This window comes from Salmo salar, chromosome 18 (assembly GCF_965601325.2).
Source record: "Salmo salar chromosome 18, fSalSal1, whole genome shotgun sequence".
Lineage (NCBI taxonomy): Eukaryota > Metazoa > Chordata > Actinopteri > Salmoniformes > Salmonidae > Salmo > Salmo salar.
Genome location: NC_138308.1, coordinates 17,400,122 through 17,426,092, shown reverse-complemented (window position 1 = coordinate 17,426,092; position 25,971 = coordinate 17,400,122). Strand labels below are relative to the sequence as shown.

The window sequence follows — 25,971 nt, the reverse complement described above, 5'->3', positions numbered from 1 at the left end:
TTTCCACCAGACACTGGGAGATTAATTCACCTTTCAGCAGGGCAATAACCTAAAACACAAGGCCAAATTTACACTGGAGTTGCTTTACAAGAGGACAGTGAATGTTCCTGAGTGGCCAAGCTAGAATTTTTACTGAAATCTGCTTGGAAATGTATGGCAAGACCTGAAAATGGTTGTTTAGCAATTATCAACAACCAATTTGACAGAGCTTGAAGAATTTTGAAAATAATAAATGGGCAAATGTTGCAAAATTCAGGTGTGAAAAGCTCTTATGGATTTACTCAAAGACTCTGTCGCTTTAATCGCTGCCAAAGGTGATTTTAACATAGGAGAGGAGAGCTTCTTTGGTTTATATACTGAACAAAAATATAAAACCACAACATGTTTCATGAGGTGAAATAAAAGATCCCAGAAATGTTCCATACGCACAAAAAGCTTATTTCACTGAAATGTTATACACAAATTAGTTTACATCCCTGTTAGTGAGCATTTATCCTTTGTCAAGATAATCCATCCACCTGACAGGTGTGGCATATCAAGAAGCTGATTAAACAGCATGCTCATTACACAGGAGCACCTTGTGCTGGGGACAATAAAAGGCCACTCTAAAATGTGCAGTTTTGTCACCGAACACAATGCCACAGATGTCTCAAGTTTTGAGGGAGTGTGTAATTGGAATGCTGACTGCATTTAATGTTAATTTCTGTGCGCCCCTGCCCAGTCATGTGAAATCCATAGATTAGGGCCGAATGAATTTATTTCAATTGACTGATTTCCTTATATGAACTGTAACTCAGTAAAATCTTTGAAATTGTTGGATGTTGCGTTTATATTTTTGTTCAGTATAGTTAATCCATGAGGTGCTCTTTGATCATGGGATGAAATACTACAGTACAAAAATAAGTTGATGCTGGATAGTAAACTATGCTAAAAAAGCCTTTGTGCAAACCAACTTCCAGAAGTAATCAAAGCACACTCATGTAGTGGAAACATTTTAAAGCCTTTAATGTTTTATGGCTTATGCATGGCGAGAATAACAAAACACAGACGTGTTGCGGCTACAACACTTTATCAGGGTGACAAAGAATAGTGGTGAACAAACATGTGTATATCCCAGCTCTCACAGGAAGTGATTCAATTCATTACCATACAAAAAACTTGAGGAAAAAAAACACATTTAAGATACAAAGATAAACAAAATAAATAAATAAAACAACAAAATAAGTGCAATATCGTAAAAGGAAAAAACAAACTGTGTACTCATGTGCTCATGTTACCAAATTTAAGAATGGAGAACACATTTTTTTTACAACAAAAACATTTTGTAAACCATATATCTCTTACAGGAAGGGTGAATAATCAATTTCCTTATTCAGACCTGGCAATACAGTGACCCTTAGTTTAAAGATCCAGAACATTTAGCCTTGTAGGAGGTGTTTGAGACGATCACCCCCCCTGCTAGAACTGGGAACCACTTCAATGGTCATGGCTTTCAGAGAGTTTGGGCTGCCATGGCCAACCTGTGTGTAATGTTTAGCCATATGATATTTGTTGTTAGCAGTCCTTATAGCATATGCATGTTCAGACACCCTGTCCTTGAGCCTTTTCTTAGTACATCCTATGTAAAAGCACCCACATGGTAATTCCAGCCTGTACACCACATAGGTAGTTTTGCAGTTGACAAAGGATTGCACTTGATTGGTTTTAGTCCACTAGTGTCCCCGAACTTATTTGTTTTTACAGTGTGATGGCAGTGATTGCACTTACCACATGGGAAGTTGCCTGTGGGCTCGGGGAGCCAACTGGGCTTAGTTACTAGGATGAGGTCGCTGCGCACCAACTTATCCTGTAAGAGAATGCTGGGAGTTCAGTGAACACTCTCCACTGGCTTCCAGTTGAAGCTCGCATCCGCTACAAGACCATGGTGATTGCCTACGGAGCTGTGAAGGGAACGGCACCTCCATACCTTCAGGCTCTGATCAGGCCCTACACCCAAACAAGGGCACTGCGTTCATCCACCTCTGGCCTGCTGGCCCCCCTACCTCTGAGGAAGCACAGTTCCCGCTCAGCCCAGTCAAAACTGTTCGCTGCTCTGGCACCCCAATGGTGGAACAAGCTCCCTCACGACGCCAGGACAGCGGAGTCAATCACCACCTTCCGGAGACACCTGAAACCCCACCTCTTTAAGGAATACCTAGGATAGGATAAAGTAATCCTTCTAACCCCACCCCCCCCCCCCCTTAAAAGATTTAGATGCACTATTGTAAAGTGGTTGTTCCACTGGATATCATAAGGTGAATGCACCAATTTGTAAGTCGCTCTGGATAAGAGCGTCTGCTAAATGACTTAAATGTAAATGTAAACACATCGCACAGAGTAGGATCACTTTCAATGATGCTCTATTTACGTTTCATGATGTTCCTTAGCCGTGGCTGCCTCTTGGTTTCGGGGGTCCCAGTCAATTGGTTTGAGGTTTATTTCTTTTTTTGTTCTTCATTTTTTTATTCTCCATTCTTACATACATTTGGTAACGGGCTCATGTGTACACAGTTTTTTACTTTTATGATGTTGCATTTATTTTGTGGTGTTGCATTCAGTGTTTCTTTAATTCTTGCCACGCATAAGCCGTAATACATGAAAGGCTTTTTCATTTTTCCACTACATGAGAGTTGCTTTGATTACTTCTGAAAGTTTTTTGCACAAAGGCTGTTAAGGCATTATTTACAAGCCAGCATCAACTTCTTTTTGTTCTACAGTGATTCTAACATGTATTGTATTTGTTCTACAGTGATTCTAACATGTATTGACTCGGGCGGTTGATTTCTCATGTTTTACATTTATTACATTTTTTTACCATCATTAGAATTTTTATTCCTCTTTGACACTACAGAGTATTTTATGTAGATCGTTGACAAAAAGATGACAATTAAATCCTTACTTTACATCCCACTTTGTAACACAACAAAATGTGGAAAAGGTTAAGGGGTGTGAGTACTTTCTGAAGGCACTGCAGTTTACAGTATGTTGTAGGAGAGAAAAGAGAAGCAGAAAGTTGGAGTGACAGATTGGAACCCTCTTGTCTCCTCCACAGTGGAGCTGTATGACCGTATGGGTCTCCGTGGCTCTCAGCACTGATGTCGTCTCAAAAAGAGTGCTGTGGAGAGCTGCGGTTGGGACATGGATACTGAGTGCAGGCCAAGTGGCTATACACACTCTCCTCCGAGGAGATCGGCACAGCTGGAATGTAAAATAGGGAGTTAACGTTGCGTGTCAGATATTGAACATGTAACACTGTGGTGACTTCTGATTTGTGAGGTGTGTGTACAGTGTGGTCTCACTCCCATGTTTCTCTGGCTAGTTGTGATGGAGACTCACACACCCCTCCCTGTGTGTCTCTGTGTACGGAGGTAGTGGGATATATAACGTGTGGCGGGTTTTGCTAGTGTATGGTCGGGTTGGGGGTGTACTGTTTTCTCTTGGTAAAATAGTAGTGTACAGAACTGTGCCTGATCCTCCTGTGTCTCTCTCTGGCGTGTGTGTGTGTGTGTTGCGGTGGGGGCAGTGTCTGCATGCGGGTCTAGCGCAGACAGCGCAATGGTCAGCCAGTGCAGTGCCAGTGAGGAACAGACCCAGGCTCAGCCCCCTCACTGCCCACCCACCTGTAAGTCAGCAGCAGTACCACCCCTCTCCTCGCAACTCTGACCTTTCTGTCCGTTCCCTCATTTATATTGTCATTTATTAATTTATAAACTCATTTATATTGTTCCCCTGAGGCTGTCTGTCCCCATAATACTGTCCCCATAATATTGTCCCCCTAAGACTGTCCCCATAATACTGTCCCCATAATACTGTCCCTATAATACTGTCCCCCTAAGACTGTCCCAATAATACTGTCCCCATAAGACTGTCTCCATCATACTGTCCCCCTAAGACTGTCCCAATAATACTGTCCCCATAAGACTGTCTCCCTAAGACTGTCCCCATCATACTGTCCCCCTAAGACTGTCCCAATAATACTGTCCCCCTAAGACTGTCCCAATTATACTGTCCCCATAATACTGTCTCCCTAAGACTGTCCCAATAATACTGTCTCCCTAAGACTGTCCCAATAATACTGTCCCCATAATACTGTCTCCCTAAGACTGTCCCCATCATACTGTCCCCCTAAGACTGTCCCAATAATACTGTCCCCATAATACTGTCTCCCTAAGACTGTCCCCATCATACTGTCCCCATAATACTGTCTCCCTAAGACTGTCCCCATAATACTGTCTCCCTAAGACTGTCCCCATCATACTGTCTCCCTAAGACTGTCCCCATAATACTGTCTCCCTAAGACTGTCCCCATAAGACTGTCTCCCTAAGACTGTCCCCATCATACTGTCTCCCTAAGACTGTCCCCATAATACTGTCTCCCTAAGACTGTCCCCATAATACTGTCTCCCTAAGACTGTCCCCATAATACTGTCTCCCTAAGACTGTCCCCATAATACTGTCTCCCTAAGACTGTCCCCATAAGACTGTCTCCCTAAGACTGTCCCCATCATACTGTCCCCCTAAGACTGTCCCAATAATACTGTCCCCATAAGACTGTCCCCATCATACTGTCCCCCTAAGACTGTCCCAATAATACTGTCCCCATAATACTGTCTCCATCATACTGTCCCAATAATACTGTCCCCATAATACTGTCTCCCTAAGACTGTCCCCATAATACTGTCTCCCTAAGACTGTCCCCATAATACTGTCTCCCCTAAGACTGTCCCAATAATACTGTCCCCATAATACTGTCTCCCTAAGACTGTCCCCATAATACTGTCTCCCTAAGACTGTCCCCATCATACTGTCCCCATAATACTGTCCCCATCATACTGTCCCCATAATACTGTCTCCCTAAGACTGTCCCCATCATACTGTCCCCATAATACTGTCTCCCCTAAGACTGTCCCCATAATACTGTCCCCATAATACTGTCTCCCCTAAGACTGTCCCCATCATACTGTCCCCCTAAGACTGTCCCCATCATACTGTCCCCATAATACTGTCTCCCTAAGACTGTCCCCATCATACTGTCCCAATAATACTGTCTCCCTAAGACTGTCCCCATAATACTGTCCAAATAATACTGTCCCCATCATACTGTCCCCATAATACTGTCTCCCTAAGACTGTCCCCATCATACTGTCCCCATAATACTGTCTCCCCTAAGACTGTCCCCATAATACTGTCCCCATAATACTGTCTCCCCTAAGACTGTCCCCATCATACTGTCCCCCTAAGACTGTCCCCATCATACTGTCCCCATAATACTGTCTCCCTAAGACTGTCCCCATCATACTGTCCCAATAATACTGTCTCCCTAAGACTGTCCCCATCATACTGTCCCCATAATACTGTCTCCCTAAGACTGTCCCCATCATACTGTCCCCATAATACTGTCTCCCTAAGACTGTCCCCATAATACTGTCTCCCTAAGACTGTCCCCATCATACTGTCCCCATAATACTGTCCCCATCATACTGTCCCCATAATACTGTCTCCCTAAGACTGTCCCCATCATACTGTCCCCATAATACTGTCTCCCCTAAGACTGTCCCCATAATACTGTCCCCATAATACTGTCTCCCCTAAGACTGTCCCCATCATACTGTCCAAATAATACTGTCTCCCTAAGACTGTCCCCATCATACTGTTCCTCCATTAATATTAGGGTCTAGATTCAATCCGTAGTGCTGTAGTTCCGTGTTGTAGCCCGATTGACATTTAACGGCAATGTTCCCACTTTAGCGGAGACTGCATTCATGGTAAACGCTGCATATGTCGGCTCAATCGGAAATAACCTTTACATTTCAAGCACGCTACAGTGCTAGAACTTCGGCGATACGGATTGTATCCAGCTGAAGACTGTCTCGAATGGGACATACTGTACAAGGTCCCCCTCACTATCTTCAATAGTTATAAAGTCTTAGAATGGGACATACTGTACAAGGTCCCCCTCACTATCTTCAATAGTTATATTAGCTGCAGGATCTTCTGTTTGTTTGTGCACATGAATTTCACTTGCCCACCCACAAAAAAATGAACTAATTATTACAATCACCAATCATTTTTATCAAAGTATTCCAGACAAATGCATACTAAGACAATATTAATTTGGACAGTCATTAGCCAATGGCTGAGTCCAAAATCTGGCTTGCCTACTACCTATTTAAACTGCATACTGTGTACTAATAGTACATACTATTTAGAACATACTGTTTTAGTAAAAGCAAATGCAACAAATGTCAGCATACTAGGCTCATCCTACTGAATGAGTAATCTAATTCGCAATTGCGTAGATTCCGGCCATTTGGAAAATAAGTATGAAATCCTAACATTTAAAGCATATTTAATTTGAAAAGATTTTACATACATGCATATCCAAAATTCCTACTATTTAGAACGCAAGTACGGGTATTCGGACACGGACAGTGATTTAGGGATCCAAAAAATGTAATAGCAAAAATATTTCACCATTAAACGTTTCCAGATTACTGCTGAGTGATTGGACTGGGTGCGACTCCTGCGTCTCAGTGTGTGACATTTTAAAATGTGTGTCTCACATCTCCTGCTTAGCTCTGTGTCAGCTCATCAGACTGACGCTACTCAGCTGTCCTATCTATCACTCAGCCTGTTCCAGTCCCTCTCAGACCTTGCCAAAAGCATGTCCCGTATCCGCTTTGCTATGACAGAAACGTTACCATGCTGTGCTCACGTGCTGTGTATAGACACTGTTTTGCACTGACATGCGCTTACTGTTGGCTTTCCCTACTCATTGAAGTGAGAACTTGTATCTGGGACCCAGTGTCCGTTCCTCTCCCACACATTACGTCTTCCTCTTTTTCTCTTCCCCTCCTTTCTCTGACAGAGAGAATAAATAATGCTGACCTTCTGAGGCTCACTGGCCTTTTAATTGATTTATCTCTCCCCATGGCCCTGACACGGACACCCAGCCTGACAGCTGAGCAGACCGTAGACAGACAACAAGCTGGACTAGACACAGGCTGGATTTCAATAAGCCTAAAGGCATTCTCTCCTTTTCCTACTGGTCAGACAGCAGCAAATCCCTCATCAGGTCTCTGAAGAGATGAAGGCATTGTAGACTTTTGAGATCAATTGAGATCCACCCCTAGACTGGCCTGCTCCGGTCGTCTGCTCACTAAACAGCCACCCCTGTCCCTGAGGTGTCTCTGTCTGTCTGTACTCTTCTACTTCCTCACTCAGGCAGTATCCTCCTCTGTTCTGGCCTGTAACTGGGTTTAGTGCTTGACTGCTGCCCCCTGCTGGCCATGAGGCCGGTGTCTTCATCTTCTGCTGTCAGTGTTCACTGGTGTCCCCTCTGTCCGTCTGTGTGACGCTATGCACATTGGTATATCTAAGTTGTTATTAGTGTGCGGATGTCCTTCTAAGTTTGGTTTTTATGTAACATATCTTTTATATAACTCAATTGCATATGGGCATTGTGCTCCTCTCAGACCTGTGTGAAGTTATTTGTTAACTTATACAGACTATGTAACAACTTCCATTTGTGTGCACATTATTCCAGTTTGAGAAAACGGGTCTTGTTGTCCTATCAGTGTTTTTGTCTGATTTGATCGCTTACATGGTTGCCATTTTGTTGCTGTTGTCATGTTGTCTTCCAGCTGCCCCACTGCATGACGATGCTAAGCACACTTTTGCTAATTGGAAAAGTTCAGGTCATAGCTCCTGTCCTGACTTAGAGCAAGCTCTGCCTGCGCCACCCTCCGTGGCCCCAGGGGGCAGCAACGTGCAGCTGAGTAAGTTAGACAGCCCTGAGGCAGCTTCTATAAAGCCAGGCTTGAGCTGCTTTTTGCCAGTTCATAATTCCTGTGGGAATATGAACAGAGGTGTGCTCGCAGTTATATATATATATATAGTACCATTCCAGGGTTTTTCTTCTTAATTTTTACTATTTTATACATTGTAGAATAATAGTGAAGATATTAAAACTATGAAATAACACATATGGAATCATGTAGTAACCAAAAAAGTGTTAAACAAATCAGAATATGTTTTACATTTGATATTCTTTAAAGTAACCACCATTTGCTTTGATGACATCTTTGGCATTCTCTCAACCAGCTTCATGAGGTTGATAGTACTCACCTGGAATGCATTTCAATTAACAGGTGTGCCTTGTTAAAAGTTCATTTTAACCGTTTGAGCCAATCAGTTGTGTTGTGACAAGGTAGGAGTTGTATACAGAAGTTAGCCCTATTTGGTAAAAGACCAAGTCCATATTATGGCAAGAACTGCTCAAATCAGCAAAGAGAAATGACAGTCCATCATTACTTTAACACATGAAGGTCAGTCAATCAGGAACATTTCAGTGCAGTCGCAAAAACTATGAAGCGCTATGATGAAACTGGCTCTCATGAGGACCACCACAGGAAAGGAATACCCAGAGTTACCTCTGCTGCAGAGGATAAGTTCATTAGAGTTAACTGCACCTCAGATTGCAGCCCAAATAAATGCTTCACAGAGTTCAAGTAACAGACACATCTCAACATCAACTGTTCAGAGGAGACTGCGTGAATCAGGCCTTCATGGTGGAATTGCTGCAAAGAAGCCACTACTAAAGGACACCAATAATAATAAGAGACTTGTTTGGGCCAAAAAACACGTGCAATGGACATTAGACCGGTGGAAATCTGTCCTTTGGTCTGATGAGTCCAAATTTGAGATTTTTGGTTCCAACCGCCGTGTCTTTGTGAGACCCAGAGTAGGTGAATGGATCATCGGTGTGGTTCCCACCGTGAAGCATGGAGGAGGTGTGATGGTGCTTTGCTGGTGACTGTCAGTGATTTATTTAGAATTCAAGGCACACTTAACCAGCATGGCTACCACAGCATTCTGCTGCAATACGCCATCTCATCTGGTTTGCGCTTAGTGGGACTATCATTTGTTTTTCAACAGGACAATGATCCAAAACACACCTCCAGGCTGTGTAAGGGCTATTTGAGCAAGAAGGAGTGTTAGATTACCTGGCCTCCACAATCACCTGACCTCAACCCAATTGAGATGGTTTGGGATGAGTTGGACCACAGAGTGAAGGAAAAGCAGCCAACAAGTGCTCAGCATATGTGGGAACTCCTTCAAGACTGTTGGAAAAGCATTCCTCATGAAGCTGGTTGAGAGAATGCCAAGAGTGTGCAAAGCTGTCATCAAGGCAAAGGGTGGCTACTTTGAAGAATCTCAAATATGAGTATATGTGTCCAAACTTTTGACTGGTACTTTGTATATGTATAAACTGGATTGTGTGCTGTGTGGAATTTCTCGACTCTGCTGGCAGGCTGTCAGGCATAGTGGGCTATCTGTGTGTCACCCTTCCAGATGACATTTCAGTGAGCCCAGTTGGTTTGTGTGTCACTTGTCTGATGAGTGTTGAGGATGGAGTTGTAGACATAGTTGAGGTTTAGACCAGGAATTATAGAACAAAAACATCAGCACATCTGAAGTTACCTAGGAGAATTAGAAACTGTTTCCATGCACTTGAGATTCAGGGAAGTGAAACTGTTCAAAAAATCAAACATTGCCAGGTGCTTTGGGTAGGGCAGACTATTCGAATGGAAAGGGAGCTGGACTGCAGCTGAGTTGGGGCCTGTTAGGGTAGTTTTTATGAGATTGGTGGTCCCCAGTAGTGCCGCTGTGTCTTTGTACAACCAAACAACAATAGGCATTGATGGCATTGTGAGTGCAGTCTGCAATCAGTACCATACAGGAAAGGGCTAGTGAGCTAGGTGAAGCATGGGTGGGAGGGGGTCTGCATGCTGATCTTCAAGTATTTCTGACCGGAGCACTCTTAGGGTCTCTCTAATCCCATCTGGCCATCTTTCTATCGTTCACCGGATTTCAGCACGCAAACAGGAGATCATCAAGATTACTGAGCAGCTGATTGAGGCCATCAACAACGGAGACTTTGAGGCTTACACGTGAGTTTACATACAGATTGTGTACGCGCATACATTTCATACCTCCTGGTTTAAAACTGAATAACCCTAACCCTGCTGTTTTCCCTGGTCGTTACTAGAGTAGGCCCTGTTCATTTGGTACCTAAGATGTTGATGATGTGTCTGATTTCTCCTCCAGGAGAATCTGTGACCCCGGACTAACCTCGTTTGAACCCGAGGCTTTGGGAAACCTGGTGGAGGGCATGGACTTCCACAAGTTCTACTTTGAGAACTGTAAGCATCTCTTATCAACAGGGAACTAGACATTGTCATTCCACAAATGGTGCCTTTTGGGTAGTGTAATTTGGTCAAAAATAACTTTCACTTTATTTTGTCGTAAAGAGCACAAGTTCAACTTCATAAAACATGTCTTAGGTAAAAAAAAGACTAGAAAAGTGGCCATTAAAGTGACAGGGTTAAAGATGTTACCTTAAATCAGGCCAAACTCCCCTTGTGACAGGGGGAATGTAAGCTTGTGTGCAACACGGAGGGGGAATTTTTACTTGTTAAAAAATGTCTAGCCTATCTATGGGTAACACAGTTGGCGTGGTATGCTCAACGCGCTCAGTTTTCCAATACAAAGACCAGAAAATGGCCAAAAAGAGTAGAACCAGATCAACTGTAAAAAACAAAATGTATTAAAGGGATAGTTTTACCATATTAAAACAAGAGTTCAGTTCATGTTACAGGGTTGACCTTACACCTGAGGGCCAAATGTAAATGAATCACTAATTATTAGGGCTTTACAAAATGGTGGCATTAAGTGGGTTAAAATCTTCCTAGATTTGGACAAAGAGAAACCAAAACGTATTTGAATGAAAACACACCGCTATTGGAATTTTGACATGTTTTCATTTTGTTGAAGCATATATGTATGTGATCCAACTGTTAATGTGTTCATTGTGGTATTTATTTACCAGGTAAGTCACTGAGCACACAATTTTACCCTAAAGGCCTGGTAGGTCTTTCTCTATTTGAATCTAATCAAGGACGAAGTCCATTTAAACACCAACTCATGTAACTGGATGACTGTGTGTCCCTGTCTCCCATGTAGTGTTAAGTAAGAACAGTAAGCCGGTCCACACCACCATCCTGAACCCCCATGTGCACCTGATCGGGGAGGACGCGGCCTGCATCGCCTACATCCGCCTGACCCAGTACATCGACAGCCAGGGACGCCCGCGTTCCTGCCAGTCAGAAGAGACCCGCGTGTGGCACCGCCGCGATGCCAAGTGGCTCAACGTGCATTTCCACTGTTCAGGCGCGCCTGCCGCACCTCTCCAGTGAACCTTTTATCAGACACAGGTGCTGACTGCAGAGAGCTTTACTCTAGGGTCTGTCTGTGCTCTCCCTCACATACATGTGCTGATACTGTACATATATTTGTGTTGATGTACAGTACCTTTGGAAAGTATTCAGACCCCTTGACTTTTTCCACATTTTGTTACTTTACAGCCTTATTCTAAAATTGATTAATAAAGTCAAGGGGTTTGAATACTTTCCGAAGGGACCGTATGTGTGATCTTATGTGCCACCTGTTGCAAAGAGGTCTAAGTGCTGTATGTACTGAGTAATATTGAGTTGCCCCCCCCCAAGGTGTCGAAAGTGTTCCCCAGGGATGCTGGCCCATGTTGACTCCAATGCTTCCCACAGTTGTGTCAAGTTGGCTGGATGTCCTTTGGGTGGTGGACCATTCTTGATATACATGGGAAACTGTTGAGCGTGAAAATCCTAGCAACATTGCAGTTCTTGACACAAACTGGTGCGCCTGCCACCTACTGCCATACCCCATTCAAAGGCACTTAAATATTTTGTCTTACCCATTCACACTCTGAATGGCACACATACCCAATCCATGTCTCAATTGCCTCAAGGCTTAAAAATCCTTCTTTAACCTGTCTCCTCCCCTTCATCTACACTGATTGAAGTGGATTTAACAAGTGACATCAATAAGGGATCATAGCTTTCACCTGGTCAGTCTGTCATGGAAAGAGCAGGTGTTCTTAATGTTTTGTATACTCAGTGTATAAAGTTATGTAAACTCAGGAATAGTTTGGAAATATACACACTCTTGACAGGCTGTCCTGTGCCCTCCCTACCACTCTCTCTCCTTTTCTCTCAGCTTTGCCTGAATTCTGAAGCCGATTGGAGCATTTTCTCAGTGGTCGGATTGGCGCCAAGAGCCCTGCCAGAAGAGACCGCTTGGAAGTTTAAAATCTAAGGGGAAAATATAACAAAATAAAATATTTTAAAGCCGACCGACTGACAACACCACCACCAATTCAGTCCAACCCTAGCTATATGTTGGGGGCCGGCTGTGGCCGAAGCCCTGCCCCCCGGACGGTGCATGCTTCTGACGCCCACAGGGGGGCGCTGTCTTGTTATTTTTCCATGGATCCATATTTTTTGCAGTTTTGAAAGGTGTTTAAAGTATTAACATATGTAAAAAATTATCAAAAAACCTTCACATTTAATCAGCAGGTATGGTAGTAATGATTAAAGAAAATAAATGTGAATTTTATATAAAAAAAATAGAAAAAGGAGCACACCCTAATTTTTGTGGTGGTTGTTTTTTTGTTTTGTTTGTTTCACAGTTAACATATCTAATTATTTCTTTTGTTGGATGCAAACAAATGCTAGAAGGGAACATTTCTGAAAAACGATAAGCTTGATTCAATCCGTATCGCCGGTTCAGCGCTATGGCGCGATTGAAATTTAAAGGTCATTTTTCTGATTGAGCTGACCGATGCAGCGTTTGCCGTGAATGCAGTCTCCACGAACGTGAGCACATTGCCTTTAAATTTCAAACGCGTTATAGTGCTGAACTTCCACGATACGAATTGAACCAAGCTCTAAATTGTTACTTGCAGTAATATCAAAATTGAAGACATTGTTTTAATGTAGATGTTATCTTTTTATGGGTCGGGTGCATTGCAGAAGGGACTCTCTTTTTTTTGTATTCTGATGTGTTATTGTGGACCTCTTCATTTTTATCCCCTGAATGATGCTGTATTTGAAAGTATTTTGTGTGTGAAGATTTTTTTTTTATGGGGACTTTATTTAATATAGTAATGTATACATACATATTTATAAAGAGAAAGACTTTACTTTCAGGGTTTGGATGCGTGTGTGAGAGTGACGGTGTGTTCTCATGTCCCTATAGCTCCCTTTTCAGGCTCTTTTGCGCTTTGAGATCCCCAGTGTATATGCACACATGCATGCTCACACAAGGCCCAAAATCCAGGTCACTGTGCTGTGCCCTTTGGGTATGTAGACCAGCCTGCTCCTCCAGCTCCAGGCCACATTCTCCTGACCAGCACAACCTGAAGTTGCAGAACACTACCATTGGTTCAGTGTGCCGAGTTTGCCTTCTTCCTTTTGGCCACTAGAGGGCACACGACACAATCAAGCCCACTCCTACTATTCTCTACGGAGACCCCAAAACCACAAACTCTGAATGCTCGTACACCTCTCCTTCCTATTGTTTTCTACTCTGGTTTGATAAAACATTTTTTGGGAAATATGGAAACGTGTAATAAAATCTAAAATGGCCGGTACTGTTGCACAAACTTGAGACTCAATGCTGTTATGTTCACTCCCCGGATGAACGTTTCTGCAACTTCAGGTTAAGCTCACTTACTCCTGGGGTCTCTACCTGTGTTTCTGTAGTTAGCGACCCTGCTAATCAGCTTTCTATTAGCGCCACTCAGTGTGATATCACCCTTTGCCTGTCTCTTGTTCTGGTCCCTGTCCTGTTCTCGAACATTGTATATTGTCCGTCTTCGCTTGCCATACCTCTCTGTAAAGTCATTGGCACTAAAAGCATGTGAAAATGAAAATGCTGTAAAGTGGGGTGTTGAGTTGGCCAGTGGCTGGTGGTGGCATGTCGAACAGCTGGCTGGGGATGGGCCGGGAGGTGGATCTGGGGGCCACGCTTAAGGCAATCAATGGATTGGTCCCTTTATCCTGGTTTCAGTTGTTCTGTTGTTTCAACTGTTCTAGATGTTAGTGTTTGTACTGTTGGTATTATTATGAATAATCCATTTATTTTTGAGATTGGAGCTGTAAATATGCGGAGGCAGTTGAGGTGGGGGTTGGGGCTCTGGCAGCTAGCCAATCACACCCAAGCCTCCCCTCTCCAACCCAATTCCCACAATACACATATGTGGAATCAACACAAACACAGTGCACTCCCAATGCAAATTCTATTTGAATATATATACACTGAACAAAAATATAAACGCAACATGTACAGTGTTGGTCCCATGTTTCATGAGCTGAAATAAAAGATCCCAGAAATGTTCCACACTCACAAAAAGCTTAAATATCTGAAATTTTTAGCACAAATTTGTTTACATCCCTGTTAGTGAGCATTTCTCCTTTGCCAAGATAATCCATGCACCTGACAGGTGATTAAACAGCATGATCCTTACACAGGTGCACCTTGTGCTGGGGACAATAAACAGTCACTCTAAAATGTGCAGTTTTGTCACATAACACAATGTTGAGGGAGCATGCTAGAAGGGAACATTGGGCATGCTGACTGCAGGACTGTCCACCAGAGCTGTTGCCAGAAAATGTAATGTTCATTTCTCTAGCATAACATCATTTTAGAGACTTTGGTAGTACATCCAACCGGCCTCACAACCGCAGACCACTTGTAACCACGCCAGCCCTCCACATCCGGCTTCTTCACCTGAGGGATTGAGGGGGTTGCCATTAACGGGAGGGGGGGGGGGGGTGCTTCTGAGGAGTATTTTTGTCTGTAATAAAGCCCTTTTGTGGGGAAAGAACACTGATTGGCTGGGCATGGCTTCCAGTGGGTGGGTCTATGCTCTCCCAGGCACACCCATGGCTGTGCCCTTGCCCGGTCATGTGAAATCCATAGATTAGAGCCTAATTTATTTATTTCAATTGACTGATTTCCTTCTATGAACTGTAACTCAGCAAAATATTTGAAATTGTTGCGTTTATATGTTTGTTATGAGACACACAAAAATACACACTAAAAACAATCTCCCTTTAAAAACATATCTTTGTGATAATGGTAAAACATTGGAACACTGTTTTTCACTGTGTTGTAGCAACTTGTGACTTTGTACTGCCAGAGGGGTGAAGCTTGCTGTTAACCCCTTCATTTCTGTGCTAAGCAGCTCCATAGTACTGGCGTTCCATAGAACCTGTGGAAGGCCGGGCACCGAAAAGACAACAACCTACCGATGAGACTCTTGGTCATAAAAAATGATATCAAAACATGTTGAATGAAACACGTTAAAACAAAACCTGTGCTGTGTTCATATCATTGCTCACACCTGCCCACCCTACTGCGCGTTGTGACATATCTGCCATGCCATGAAACTGTTCCCCTTTTGCACCATAATGCAATGTATACAGTACTGAACTGTGTGATGTTGTTTTTGGCTCAAATAGTTTTTCCTGACTTTGTGCTGTGGGCACTGGCCTCTCTCTCTCTCCCACTGGGCCTGATGCTTCCATTCATTGCGTCGGTGTTCACACAGCCATGGGAATGAGAACTACCATGCGGTTTACGTCAACTCTTCAAAATAATTCAAAGGGAAGAAGAGGAGAGAAATAGTTATTGAGGGAAGGATAGTTAACCTTGGATTATACTATAGCCTACCTAACTAGCTAGCAGGACAGGACGAGAGCCTTGATATACTTACAAAAACAAAATACTGAAAAATACATTAAAAGCCACACACTTTAACAACTATATATGCAGTTTTACAAGAGAAAGAAATATGCATGTCTACTTTCTGGTAATATTTTTCACTGTCTGTGTTTACTTGATTAAGAAATGGAAATCTATATGTTACTTGCATCCTCAAGGTCAATGAAAATGTCTCCGTCTCAAATATTGAAATTAAGTGATATCACGTTTAAAAAAAAGTTAAAAAAATTTAATAAAAAAAGGTAAATTTACTGCATTGTAATCATATACTAAGGGTACATATGACTATACTCCGTTTTCATTTGGATGCTGGATTTTTGCATGACCATATAATAAATAAAACCATGACTTAAACGATCAAGTGTTTGTTTGAATGTTAGTAGATCATCATAGCTTTGTTATTATTGAAACAATCTGAGAAGTATTTCATTAAAATTACATTTCAACATAAGTGGTCAGTTTTTTCATTTTCATGTAAGTGTGTGCTAGTCCATCCATCCATCCAGGATAGAAATGGATCTTGTCTGTGTCAAACCAATACAGAGTAAAGTAACACATTGGTTGTAATATGGCTTATTTTTGGATGGGGGCTTGTCGTCCCCAGTGATTTTACCCACACACCGTTACTGGAGCCTATCCAGCTAAGGGACTTTGGAGATTGTGGTCAAGTCCCTTGTTAACACTGGACCGTGAATAATGAACATGATCTAACATTTAACAGGTTTCACAGATTCGTCATGCGAGATAGTTAAGTGACAATGCCCTCGAAGCCGGTGTTTGGAGGAGATATTGGCACGGTTTGCCGGCCCGAGCCTAACACCCGTGCCAATATAGTCTCCAAACACCGGCTTCTCTGACTTTATCACTTACATAAATGATAGACCCAGTGGAATAATCTATTGAAAAGATGCCTTCCCGAAGAGTAGAATTACTGTACTGCCGACTATAATATGTACCTCTAGTCTCCTGTCCGTCAAACACTGGAGGCACTGCCATTTCCATTCCAGTCTTCTGTAGACAGCATCAGATGTGTAAAAGACAGTGGCTCCTGCATTGACAGACATGCACAAGCTGTGGGTACATTTTTTTTTATAAATAAACAATCCATTCCAACCTCTCTTGAGTTTATTAGAGATGATACAGCGTTGGTCTTTGTTTTGTAGTTTTTACAAAATAAACACAAAACAAAACAAGACAGCAGCTCCTGTTAAGACGGACAGTCACAGGCAGAGAGACAGAGACCCTGTCTTTTTCCATCTCCCTCTAGCTCATCCTCCTCTCTACGCAGCTCTAAACTGGCTGGGTACCTATGTGAGTCGGGGAAAGTGCATGTTAAAGTGTGTGGTTTCTCTGTAGACTTGTGGGGCCTTTAGTAGACAGTTTGTTTGTCAGAATGTCCTCCAATGGCCTCAGCTCTGGGGTAGTGGAATGCACAGAGAGTCTGGAGGAGCTGTGGCATGTGATTAATACCCCACATCCATCCTACGGCACAAGCCTCTGTCCAGAGCACTACAGTACGCTGTCTCATTTAGTCAATGTCTATTCTGTCACATTCTCCCTCCCCCCCCAAAATATACAACAGATTTAAAATGTACAACGTTTTACAATCATTCTTCTGAAGAAATGAGAAGTGTGTGTGTGTGTGTGATCTTGTGACCACGTATGTTGCCGAGCTCATTCATGCGCTACAGGGCCACAGGATATCCTGTGAGGTCAGTTCCTGTTAAATAGTGGGGTGACATTAGACCTCCCCCACCCCATCTCAGTCTACCAGACCCTGGCGTCAGTCAGTCTAACCGTCTGCAGGCTTATACAAGTCCTCTACTTTCTGGATGAAGACGATGTGTGCGACTGCAAGGTGTTCCAGTCCAACTCATTAACTCCCTTATTAGAGGTTATTCCACCCATGAGGTTTGGTTGTTACAGTGGTGTTTCGGAGTCCATTGTCCTGATAGGGGGCTGTCCTCCCGCCCTCTCACCTCATTCACCCTCTGTAGTGACTGGTGTGGGTGAACAGGGCCCTCTCCCCCCGGGCCAGGCCGGGTGGGGCAGTGCTCCATTCCAGACTGTGGTTCCACTCTCAGCTCCAGCTGGAGCTCTGCAGCTCCTCTCTCAGCCAGGCGGGCAGGGGCTGGCCCAGCCGGTTCAGCAGCCTCAGCAGCTCCATGTTGTGCTCCCGGTAATGCTCCGTCAGGAAGGCACGCGACTGTAATGCACACAGCAGAGAACAGTCAGGTAAGGACTGTATGAGGCACTTGTTTAGACATAATTACATGTTAGACAGAAGTGAAACAAAATGCATCATGGCACGCTGGCAACGGGATAATGTTGTGTGTGTCACTGTACCTCCGGGGTCATGTCAGGGTATTTCCTGCCTTTACTCTTGCCAAGACACTTGGGTCGTCCACCTTCCACCCTCTGGCACCAGAACCCTTTACTTTCATCGTACGTCAGAGCCTGGGTGTAGTTGAAGATGGGTGTAACCCCCAGGAACCTCTGGATGCCCTCCATGACCAGGGCAGGGTTGGAACGCAGCTGGGACCCGTCCACTATGTGCACCTGGAAACAGGAATCACACCTCTCACATTCTGGCCTTCACACAGGTGCTACTGCCATGATCAAGCAAGGAAAATACTGAATGGATGATTTTGAATTGGTGATTGGGGGCGTCTCCTGTTGTTTTCATTATCTAGCTGTGGTCGTATAGTATGTTTGTGTATGTAAATGTGTATGTCCAGTAAAGTGTTACCTGGCTGGGCTGGTAGTGGTGGAGCCAGCGCTCCAGGTGGGTGGCGTAGGCCCCAGGTTTAAGGCAGCGTCTCTGCAGGATGATCAGCTCTCGGGGGGAGGCAGGCCCCGCTGTCACCACCTCCTGGAATGTGTGGTTGATGGCCATTGGGTCCTGATGAGCCCGCTGGTGCTGCAGGGTCACACACATGGGATAGGTCAAAGGTCAGCCATCATGAGTCAAAGGTTATCAGAGGTCAGGATTCAGCGGGATCAAGTAACAAGATAACTTTGACCTCCCTTGCTTGTTAAAGTAACTACAAGCAAATAACGAGAATAATTATTATATTTAACTGGGCAAGTCAGTTAAGAACAAATTCTTATTTACAATAATGGCCTACAAGCAAATAAACCTCACAGGTGAAGCTAAAATAAAAACAGATGACTCTACATCCAGCAGTATCTTCAGCATGTGTGGTCACTTAACGGTCAAAATGGTCTGGGAACAGTTTATATTTCATGACCCTAATGGTTCATATTATGGCTGAGGTAGTTAGAGCTGATCCTGAACATTGGTAAACCTGATCTGTGTAGTGTGATAGACCCACCTGGTACCAGGAGTAGGCGCGGTCCACTGGGTTGATGAGCACAGCCAGGATCTTAGCCCGGGACAGCAGGGCCGCCGCTCTCTTAGGGGCTACCTCCGTGTCAAAGTAGTTGGCACTTTTCTCAAACATGAAGTCTGTGCTGACATTCGATGGGAAGGGGAAGAAGTCCATGTACCTGAAGAGAGGAGGGGGAGAGCAGTTTGGTTTACTGAGGGCCAGGGGAGAGCTTATGACATAAAAAGTCCCAATAACTTTGAATGGCTTCCTGCGCCATGTCCCTTTCCACCTAGGACCAAATAGACCATACTGTTATACATTCTCACTGATACGAGAGGACTAGATAAGAGAGCAATATGGAGGAAGACTAAACTACAAGTAAGCATGAAGGAACTACTTAGAGGCAATGTTGAGGTGAGGTGGCTACAGGCTTCATTATAGTGTTTAACCTGTCAAGGTATAGGGGGCAGTATTTTCGATTTTGGATGAAAAGCGTGCCCAGAGTAAACGACCTAATAATCGGGCCCAGAGTCAAATATTTGCATATTATTAGTAGATTTAGATAGAAAACACTCTGAAGTTTCTAAAACTGTTTGAATGGTGTCTGTGAGTAGAACAGAACTCATATGGCAGGCAAAAACCTGAGAAAAATACAACCAGGAAATGAAAATCTGGTGGCTGTAGTTTTTTCAAGTCACTCGAATCGAACACACAGTGAGTTAGGGTTCATTTTGCACTTCCTAATGCTTCCACTAGATGTCAACAGTCTTTAGAAAGTTGTTTGAGGCGTCTATGATGAACAGAGACCGAACAAGAAGGCTGGGAAGTTGGTGACCCAGGGAAGGACATCAGTTCATTGGCGCGCATTCACGTGAGTAGGTAGCTCTGTTCCAAAAAGTTTTTCAAGACAATGGAATCGTCCGGTTGGAATATTACTGAATTTTCACGTTCTAACGGCCCTAAAGATTGATGCTTTACAATGTTTGACATGTTTGAATGAACGTAAACAGAACTTTTTTTGACTTTTCGTCGAGACATTTTCCTCGCGCATCCTACATTTTGAGTAGCTTACTGAACGCGCAAACAACATGGAGTTATTTGGACATAAATTATGAACTTTATCGAACAAAACAACATTTATTGTGGACCTGGGATTCCTGGAAGTGCCTTCTGATGAAGATTATTAAAGGTAAGTGAATATTTCTAATGCTATTTATGCATTTAGATGACTCCAAAATGGCAGGTATCTGTAATTGCCTGATGTATTTTTCTGAGCGCAGTACTCAGATTATTGCAAAGTGTGCTTTCCCAGTAAAGTTATTTTGAAATCTGTCAATGCGGTTGCATTCAGGAGATGTTAATCTATAATTCTTTGAATAACAGTTTAATATTTTATCAACGTTTATAATGAGTATTTTTGTAAATTGTTGTGCTGATTCACCGGTAGTTTTGGGGGAAATACATTTTCTGAACGTCACGCGCCAATGTAAAATGCTGTTTTTGGATATAAATATGAACTTGATAGAACAAAAAATGCATGTATTGTCTAACATAATGTCCTAGGAGTGTCATCTGATGAAGATTGTCAAAGGTTAGTGCATAATTTTAGCTGGTTTTCTGCTTTTGGTGACGCTTGTCCTTGCATTGAAAATGGCTGTGTGTAATGTTTTGTCTATGTACTGTCCTAACATTATCTAACTTTATGCTTTTGCCGTAAAGCCTTTTTGAAATCGGACAACGTGGTTGGATTAAGGAGATGTTTATCTATAAAATGGTGTAAAATAGTTGTATGTTTGAGAAATTTGAATTATGACATTTTGTTGTTTTCGAATTTGGCGCTCTGATTTTTCACTGGCTGCAAGGTGGGTGGGACGCTAGCCTCAAAAAGTTAAAGAATGGGCAGTAATGTTGTCTTACCAGTCAATGCCGTTGTCGTAGTTGGGTCCGCTAAAGAACTGGATCTCCTCAAAGGTGGCAGGACTGGGGAAGCTACTGGTGATGGCAGGGTGGAGGCTCAGGAATGAGTGCAGGGCTGTGGTGCCTGAAATAACACATACATATATACACTTTTGGTTAGACTGAAACTCACCACCACAAACGCCATCGTGCTACACATTCTGGCCAAGAGAGGTTATGTAGGAGAAGAATGGCTGGCCACAGGGTCTCACCTGTTTTCTGTGGGCCTACGACCAAGAACCTGGGTAGTCTATCACAGGTCTTTTCCTTCGACCAGATGTCTTTATGCCTCTTGTCCTGACATGGGTTCTGAGGCCAAATAGAGAGGGGTTAGGTTAGGGTCACCAATACATATAGCTCATCAGTAAGTCATTTCATTGCAAACTCAAATAAATTGATAGGCCAAACTTTATTATAAGAATCTCATGAAAACAGTACATATCTAAAATAGGAAACAGTAACGAACAACCGATGTACTATCATGTCTATAATAATAATTGCAGTTCCCTAACCTGCCAGAGGGGGTCCCTCTCCTCAGGGAAGATCTGGAAGTATTTGTCAGCCAGCTGCGTGGGGGGCAGGGTCTGCAGCCGCAGGTTGGTCCAACACTGAACAAACTTCACCAGGGACTCAAAGGTGTACAGGCCCAGCCGGTCGTTCCCATAGTTAGACAGGTGGGTCATGAAGATGCTGATCTGGGGGGGGGGGGGGGGTCAGAGGAGGGAAGTGAGACTTTTCACTGTTTACGGGGCTAAATCCCAACTTGTGAGGCACCTGCAATTGTAGCACAGATTGACATCGATGCGTGATTTACACAAAAATTTAAGTTAGAATTCCATTTTCCAAGTTAAGATTCTTCCAGTCATATAGAGCAGCGACCTGAAGAGGGTAGCAGCTCCAGTAATGACAGGCAGAGTATCTCCAGAGTGGACTAGAACTTACAGGGTTGAGGAGGACGGTGAGGAACAGCTCTCCTCCCCTGATGCTCTTGTCCAGCTCTTTGGAGCCTCCTGGGTACTCGTTATAGAAGATAGTGTGAGTGAAGAGGCCACATGTCTGTCTGGGTAACACCTGCAGAGACAGAAGGGAAACTGTCAAAAATACATCCAAATAACCAACTTTCTCTTCCTTCTCTCCACTTTATTAATGAATAGGGCCTTTGCACCTTTGTAAAAACTCTAAGCCCTTGAGTGCGCTCATTAAGCACTGAGGGGCAAATCCTAACTTCTGATTAAGTCATATTTTCATTTTGTCATTGACGTCAATGAGAGATGAAGTGACAATTTGACTTCAATTGAAGTTTAAAATAACTGTAGAGTGAAAATCTCACTTTTAAAAGTTAATATTCAGACAACTTATACCCAAATAATGTTGTTGACGTCTTAAACTCGTATTTGTGGCCAAAGCATCAATTTAAAAAACCTACCTCAAACTTTATCAAATTTGCTTGGATAATGACATCTATCTTTGGCCGAGACAGGCCGGTATGTGATCTGGTGGGGAGAATGATCCTTCTCGAGATTAGGGGAGACACGAGCTAGGGCTGTGGCGGTCACGAAAACTTCGTCAGCCGGAGATTGTCAAGCAAATAACTGTCGGTCTCACGGTAATTGACCGTTAATTAACAAACACTCCTGGCTTCCACACAGCCACAGCCTACATGCCACTGATGCTGACCTTTGGAACATTTACATTTTAAAAAGTTGAATAAATCCATGTAACATAGCCTACACCTTCACAATAAAGCCATTATTTATTTTGAACATGTCTAAAGCACGATATGAAGAAAATGTAGCCTATTTCAGAAGACCAGAATAGCATACTCTGAGTTGTCCTTATGTTAGGTCCTGATGTGGCTATGCCAAATGGCTGTGGGCCACACTAGTTCATTTAGCAGACAAGATTTGCTTAGAAATAAATTAATAAAACTATATTTAACTAGGCAAGTCAGTTAAGAACAAATTCTTATTTACAATGACAGCCTACCGGGGAACACTGCCTTGTTCAGGGGCAGAACGACAGATTTTTACCTTGTCAGCTCGGGGATTCGATCTAGCAACCTTTCGGTTACTGGCCCAACGCTCTAACCACTAGGCTACCTGACGCCCCAGGTAGCCTAGTAGGTACTCCTATATGCTTAATTTAGAGTTATTAATGTAACTTTAGTTCTACAAACGTTGGGCCATATGTTTTGATTTTTAATATATTGTAAGGCTGGATGATGTGACTAATGATTTGGGGAAAAGTTGCTTGAAAGGCATGAGTTTTGTCTCCTAGAAGTGACAAAATCCATACTTTTGTCACTTCTAGGTTAGACTACTGCAATGCTCTACTTTCCGGCTACCCGGATAAAGCACTAAATCAACTTCAGTTAGTGCTAAACACGGCTGCTAGAATCTTGACTAGAACCCAAAAATGTGATCATATTACTCCAGTGCTAGCCTCTCTACACTGGCTTCCTGTTAAGGCAAGGGCTGATTTCAAGGTTTTACTGCTAACTTACAAAGCATTACATGGGCTTGCTCCTACCTATCTTTCTGATTTGGTCCTGCCGTACATACCTACACGTACGATACAGTCACAAGGCACAGGCCTCCTTACTGTCCCTAGAATTTCTAAGCAAACAGCTGGAGGCAGGGCTTTCTCCAATAGAGCTCAATTTTTATGGAATGGTCTGCCTATCCATGTGAGAGACGCAGACTCGGTCTCAATCTTTGTCTTTATTGAAGACTCATCTCTTCAGTAGGTCCTATGATTGAGTGTAGTCTGGCCCAGGAGTGTGAAGGTGAACGGAAAGGCAATGGAGCAACGAACCGCCCTTGCTGTCTCTGCCTGGCCGGTTCCCCTCTCTCCACTGGGATTCTCTGCCTCTAACCCTATTACAGGGGCTGAGTCACTGGCCTACTGGTGTTCTACCATGCTGTCCCTAGGAGAGGTGCGTCACTTGAGTGGGTTGAGTAACTGACGTGATCTTCCTGTCCGGGTTGGCACCCCCCGTTGGTTGTGCCGTGGGGGAGATCTTTGTGGGCTATACTCAGCCTTGTCTCAGGATGGTAAGTTGGTGGTTGAAGATATCCCTCTAGTGGTGTGGGGGCTGTGCTTTGGCAAAGTGGGTGGGGTTATATCCTGCCAGTTTGGCCCTGTCCGGGGGTATCGTCGGACGGGGCCACAGTGTCTCCCGACCCCTCCTGTCTCAGCCTCCAGTATTTATGCTGCAATAGTTTATGTGTCGGGTGTCTGTTATATCTGGAGTATTTCCCATCTTATCCGGTGTCCTGTGTGAATTTAAGTATGCTCTCTCTAATTCCCTCTCTTTTTCTCTCTTTCTTTCTCTCCTTCTTTCTTCCTTTCTCTCTCTAGGAGGACCTGAGCCCTAGGACCATGCCTCAGGAATACCTGGCCTGATGACTCCCTGCTGTCCCCAGTCCACCTTGTCGTGCTGCTGCTCCAGTTTCAACTGTTCTGCCTGTGGCTATGGAACCCTGACCTGTTCACAGGACGTGTTACCTGTCCCAGACCTGCTGTTTTCAACTCTGTAGAGACAGCAGGAGCGGTAGAGATACACTGAATGATCGGCTATGAAAAGCCAACTGACATTTACTACTGAGGTGCTGACCCGTTGCACCCTCTACAACCACTGTGATTATTATTATTTGACCCTGCTGGTCATCTATGAACATTTGAACATCTTGCCCATGTTCTGTTATAATCTCCACCAGGCACAGCCAGAAGAGGACTGGCCACCCCTCATAGCCTGGTTCCTCTCTAGGTTCCTTCCTAGGTTCTGGCCTTTCTAGTTTTTCCTTGCCACCGTGCTTCTACACCTCCATTGCTTGCCGTTTGGGGTTTTAGGCTGGGTTTCTGTACGGCACATTGTGACATCAGCTGATGTAAGAAGGGCTTTATAAATACATTTGATTGATTGATTGATGAGCTCTGCTTTGTTTTTTTTTTGCACAGGCTGTACACACTACATCAGTCACTCATTCACAGTTTGACAAGCACTTGATAATGCCTAGAATTTCACGACGGCATCCCATTTGTGTGGCCATTATGCACCCTAAAAAAATCCATGCCTTTTGCAGCCAGTGGCTGTTGTGCACTTCTCCCTTAGTGCTGTGTACTACAGCACGTCATCGGGTCTTTCTCACAGGCTACAAGTGAAGACATTTACATTTACATTTTACATTTAAGTCATTTAGCAGACGCTCTTATCCAGAGCGACTTACAAGTTGGTGCATTCACCTTATAATATCCAGTGGAACAACCACTTTACAATAGTGCATCTAAATCTTTTAAGGGGGGGTTAGAAGGATTACTTTATCCTATCCCAGGTATTCCTTGAAGAGGTGGGGTTTGAAGAGGACAGACACATTGGGGACGCAATGACGCCCATCCTTATCCAATTCCGAGGTGCATATTGAAGATATTGGAAGAACTGTCCACATTTACTTTGTCAGCCAACAGGATGAGTAGGTATAACGAACAGCAAAAGCACAAGCCTATTATTTCCATCTACTGCCCCCATAGTACAAAAGTCAGCCTATTCTATTCTGTGCGAGAAATAAATATTCCAAACACAGTCTGGGACAGTTGTGGGATGCGACAGATCCCAAATTAATAAAACCACTAGCATAAAAAAAAGTGTGGCTGATACAACAGATCAGAACGTTTAGCTTAAAATGTTGATAAACTATTAGGCTATTTCTTCACATTATAAGCGCAGCAATGTGCACATGGTAGTAGGCTATAAGCGCAAATGTTCCATTAATGGAAATGCAATTATGCATGTAATGCTTATATTAGAAAGGTGCATTTTTATGGTGAAAATTATCTTCCCCAAACTTGAAACTCACACGCTACTTATGTATGCCAGTTAGGCTCTACACCCCTTGTAAAGCGGATTAATGTGCTTACATTTTAAGAAGTTATTTGGCCACTTTAGTTGTGATACAAACCTTATTAAAACATATAGGCCCGT

At 43.4% G+C, this 25,971-nt stretch overlaps 2 protein-coding genes across 40 annotated transcripts in view; one reads left to right on the top strand and one right to left on the bottom strand.

Moving 5' to 3' along the window:
- LOC106576966 (calcium/calmodulin-dependent protein kinase type II subunit gamma) overlaps window positions 1-16,059 on the top strand; it is a 115,699-nt gene extending 99,640 nt beyond the window's left edge. For 8 of the 18 annotated variants that reach the window (XM_045700797.2, XM_045700798.2, XM_045700794.2 and 5 more), the window contains 6 exons: window positions 3,563-3,661; window positions 7,683-7,817; window positions 9,917-9,992; window positions 10,150-10,244; window positions 11,065-11,315; window positions 12,133-16,059. In XM_045700797.2, the coding sequence (XP_045556753.1) occupies window positions 3,563-3,661; window positions 7,683-7,817; window positions 9,917-9,992; window positions 10,150-10,244; window positions 11,065-11,297 (638 nt within the window). In that variant the 3' untranslated portion in view covers window positions 11,298-11,315; window positions 12,133-16,059. The remainder of the gene's footprint in view (window positions 1-3,562; window positions 3,662-7,682; window positions 7,818-9,916; window positions 9,993-10,149; window positions 10,245-11,064; window positions 11,316-12,132) is intronic. The other 10 variants (XM_082964763.1, XM_014154574.3, XM_014154569.3 and 7 more) reach the window with 3 other exon arrangements.
- A 750-nt stretch (window positions 16,060-16,809) lies between these two features.
- The window catches only part of ndst2a (N-deacetylase/N-sulfotransferase (heparan glucosaminyl) 2a), a 162,066-nt gene continuing 152,904 nt past the window's right edge, over window positions 16,810-25,971 (bottom strand). For all 22 annotated transcript variants that reach the window (XM_082964759.1, XM_045700779.2, XM_045700785.2 and 19 more), the window contains 8 exons: window positions 21,933-22,061; window positions 21,503-21,685; window positions 21,203-21,299; window positions 20,952-21,075; window positions 19,038-19,212; window positions 18,452-18,622; window positions 18,049-18,261; window positions 16,810-17,908 (listed from right to left, as the gene is read on the bottom strand). In XM_082964759.1, coding sequence (XP_082820885.1) covers window positions 17,783-17,908; window positions 18,049-18,261; window positions 18,452-18,622; window positions 19,038-19,212; window positions 20,952-21,075; window positions 21,203-21,299; window positions 21,503-21,685; window positions 21,933-22,061 — 1,218 coding nt within the window. In that variant the 3' untranslated portion in view covers window positions 16,810-17,782. The remainder of the gene's footprint in view (window positions 17,909-18,048; window positions 18,262-18,451; window positions 18,623-19,037; window positions 19,213-20,951; window positions 21,076-21,202; window positions 21,300-21,502; window positions 21,686-21,932; window positions 22,062-25,971) is intronic.